The sequence below is a fragment of the Grammomys surdaster genome, unplaced genomic scaffold, assembly GCF_004785775.1.
Source record: "Grammomys surdaster isolate TR1022 unplaced genomic scaffold, NIH_TR_1.0 100, whole genome shotgun sequence".
Lineage (NCBI taxonomy): Eukaryota > Metazoa > Chordata > Mammalia > Rodentia > Muridae > Grammomys > Grammomys surdaster.
The window spans coordinates 2,895,559-2,898,915 of NW_021604579.1; the positions used below are offsets into that span (position 1 = coordinate 2,895,559).

Below are 3,357 nucleotides of genomic sequence, written 5' to 3' on the forward strand. Positions count from 1 at the left end.
CCTGTTAGTAGATACCATCTGACAGAGTTTGCATGAAGTGTCCACCATGTGGGAAAAACATTGGCCGAGGCTGGACTGTAGACACAGCTGACAGGAAGCTATAGGCAGCCTGCTGGAAGTGCCAGGAGGATAATTGCTATGGGAAATGGAGGGACAGTGTGGCACTTGTCATGCTGGGTGTTAGTCCAGTGAGACCATGGAGGTGAGGACTGCCAGTCCTGACACATCTACTGGCTTTCATGGCCAGAGATGGAGGACTCAATACCAGGGAGGGAAGACTCAAAGCAACAGCTGCAGAAGGACCATCCTGCACTTGTTGAAGCTCAGAGCCTTCAATTGCCCTCTGTGGATGAAGCCTCAGGCTGCACTAGCTGGTCAGGAAGAAAGGATTCCATGGTGTGAGGAAAGACCACATATACACAGGACACAGGTTCTACAAGGTTGATGACCATTTCAGGTCTTCTGAGGCACCTATTGCTGGCTGGGTGAGAGACTAATGTACACCATGGGGTGGTGGCTTATGTCTTTAATCCCAGCACTTGGGAGGCAGAGGCTGGTGGGTTTCTGAGTTCAAGGCCAGCCTGGTTTACAGAGTGAGTTCCAGGACAGCCATGGCTACACAGAGAAATCCTGTCTCGAAATACACAAGCAAAAAAAGAAAGAGATAGAGAGTATGAGACAGTCTAGGACATTCTATAGGTTATGTGGTGTTTCCAGAGTTATGTGAGATACTTTAAATATTCACAATAATCTCAGGCTGTGAGTGACATCATATTTTATAGATGAAGAGACTGAGGCACTGAAGGGTTAAGCAACTTGGGAAGTGTGTACAGAAACTGATAAGTATGCTCAGAATACCACCACAGACTTCCTGCTTCTGTAGATGCTATCTTTCTGGGCTACCATGTATCAGATGTTACATAGATAGCTGGGATTCTCTTGCAGACACCATACTTTCGATGATACCAGGGCAGAACCAAAGTTGGGTTTCTGAGTTCATCCTGATTGGCTTCTCCAGTGACCCCACAACCAACAGCATCCTCTTCATTGTCTTCCTTCTCATCTACCTGAGCTCAGTCCTGGGCAACGGGCTCATCATCATGCTGGTCTGCCTGGACACACAGCTGCACACTCCCATGTACTTCTTCCTCTGTACCCTCTCCCTGTTGGATATGGGCTATGTTACCACCACCATGCCCCAGATGTTGGTTCATCTTCTTATTCATTCTCAGACCATCTCCTTTTCTGGCTGCTGGCTGCAGATGTATGTGTTTGGTGCCCTGGGTACTTCTGAAAGCATCCTCTTTGTTGTGATGGCTTATGACAGATATGTGGCCATTTGCTATCCACTTCATTATAATACCATCCTCAATTGGAGCCTGTGTATATGGTTGGCATCTGGGACCTGTGTCTGTGGTTTCCTCTCTGCTCTGTTACATACTTTCTTTACCATGAGACTGCCATATTGTGGGCCCAACAGGGTCAATCATTACTTCTGTGAAGGTCCTTCAGTGCGTAGCCTGGCTTGCATGGATACCCATCTCATTGAGATGGTGGACTTTGTGTTGAGTGTCTTTGTGGTTCTTACTCCAATCTCCCTCATTGTGGCCTCCTACATTCGTATTGCCAAGGCAATACTCAAGATCAAGTCCACCCAGGGCCGCTGCAAGGCTTTCTCTACCTGTGCCTCCCACCTGACTGTGGTCACATTCTTCTATGCTCCAGCCACTTACATCTACATGAGACCCAACTCCAGCTACTCCCCTGAGCGAGACAAGCAGGTCTCACTCTTTTACAATGTCTTCACAGCCTTGCTCAACCCTGTGGTCTACAGTCTGAGGAACAAGGATATCAAGAGGGCATTATTCAAGGTGATGGGACATGGGAGGGTGGAGTCATGAACCAGCATCCAGGGAAGCTATAGTTAGAGTATTCACTATTGAAGAAAAGGACAGTATGTTTATTATCTAAAGCTGATTTGTACATCTGATCCATTGTAATACTTAGTAATTGGGCCAAAAGATCATGAAGTCAAGATTGTTGTCTCGATAGGCAGACTACATAAGGTGCCATTCCAATTACCTAGTGATCTTGCTGGATCATAACTGCCGTGGTTCATCCATTGCTCATGTTTGTAGTTGTAGAATGTGAATGACCTACTGGGCTCTCGTCTCCATCTTGACCCTTACATACGTCCTGTCATCATATTCCAAAAGGAAAGGAACAGTGGACAAACTCACAATAACTCAGCTTCTCAAGTGTGACATGATTCTCTTTCCACATATTCTTTTAGCCACAGCAAGAAGTATGGTCCAGACTGATAGCAGGAGGGGGGAAGATTTTTGTCTATAGATACATAATTCAAGTTATTGGGGTTAGGTTAGAATGTGTAAAGATGTGTCCCTGTATATCCAATTGTTTATTCTGTACCAGCAGAGAACTAAATACTGACATGATCTTGGTATTGTTATTTCTATGGCTCATCACTGGTCTCATACTTTGTAAATGTTCATTCTTCCTCGTCTCCCTAAGGCAATCTAGAACTGTATCTGATTGGCTGTAATAAATATCTGATGGCCAATACTGAGACGGGAAGAGGAGGACAATACTTCCCAGGAGAGAGGGGGAATACTGAGCCAAGAAACAAGGATGTGACTGGATGGAGGGAACAGAATGGAACAGGTAGGTAGAGCTAGCTGCTTTTTGATTATAAAAGCCAGGATTATTCAGGTTAAGTTTTTGAGTAGTTAGACAACTGTCAAGCAAAAGGCTTAATTCAAATATTCAAATTCCTGTGTCATTATTTATACTACCCAGGAATCCAATATAGTCCCAGTATAATTTGGCCATGGTCTGATATATATTGTTTTCTCTACCTAGAAGGCAGCATGTAACATGGTATAGTCCACAGAAAACAATAGCATGCCTATAGCCAACACAAAATGTTAACTGTAGATAGCATTATACTAGAGACAGTAGAAGGCTGAGGCAGTGTGTGTAAATAGCAGTGTGGAAAGCTTTTGGGGTCACTTCTAGAAACTTGACAAGAATTTGATATTGGGCCAGGACACGGCAGTAAGCTCAGGCAGGAATCTGATTTTGGGCTAGAACAAAGAAGTAGGCTTCAGGCAAAAAATTGACTTTGGGCTAGGAAAGGGAAGTAGGCTCAGATATCTTGGTCATCCTGATAATTCCTTGAAACAGTGATCATGGGACTTGGCTTATTGCCTTGTTTGTTCCTTAACTTAGAACTGGCCTTATTTGCATGTAATTAAAATGGTATAAAAGCAGACTAGGAAAAAATAAACCTACTTCAGCCTCAGAACAGGCTGGGGTCATGCTACAGTGTTGTCTAAC

General features: G+C 44.4%; 1 protein-coding gene across 1 annotated transcript; it reads left to right on the forward strand.

The window, feature by feature from the left end:
- Positions 1 to 959: 959 nt before the first annotated feature.
- Positions 960 to 1,901, forward strand: LOC114638970 (olfactory receptor 2A12-like). Its single transcript, XM_028787591.1, has one exon. The coding sequence runs from the start codon at positions 960 to 962 to the stop codon at positions 1,899 to 1,901; it is 942 nt and encodes a 313-aa protein (XP_028643424.1).
- Positions 1,902 to 3,357: the final 1,456 nt, after the last annotated feature.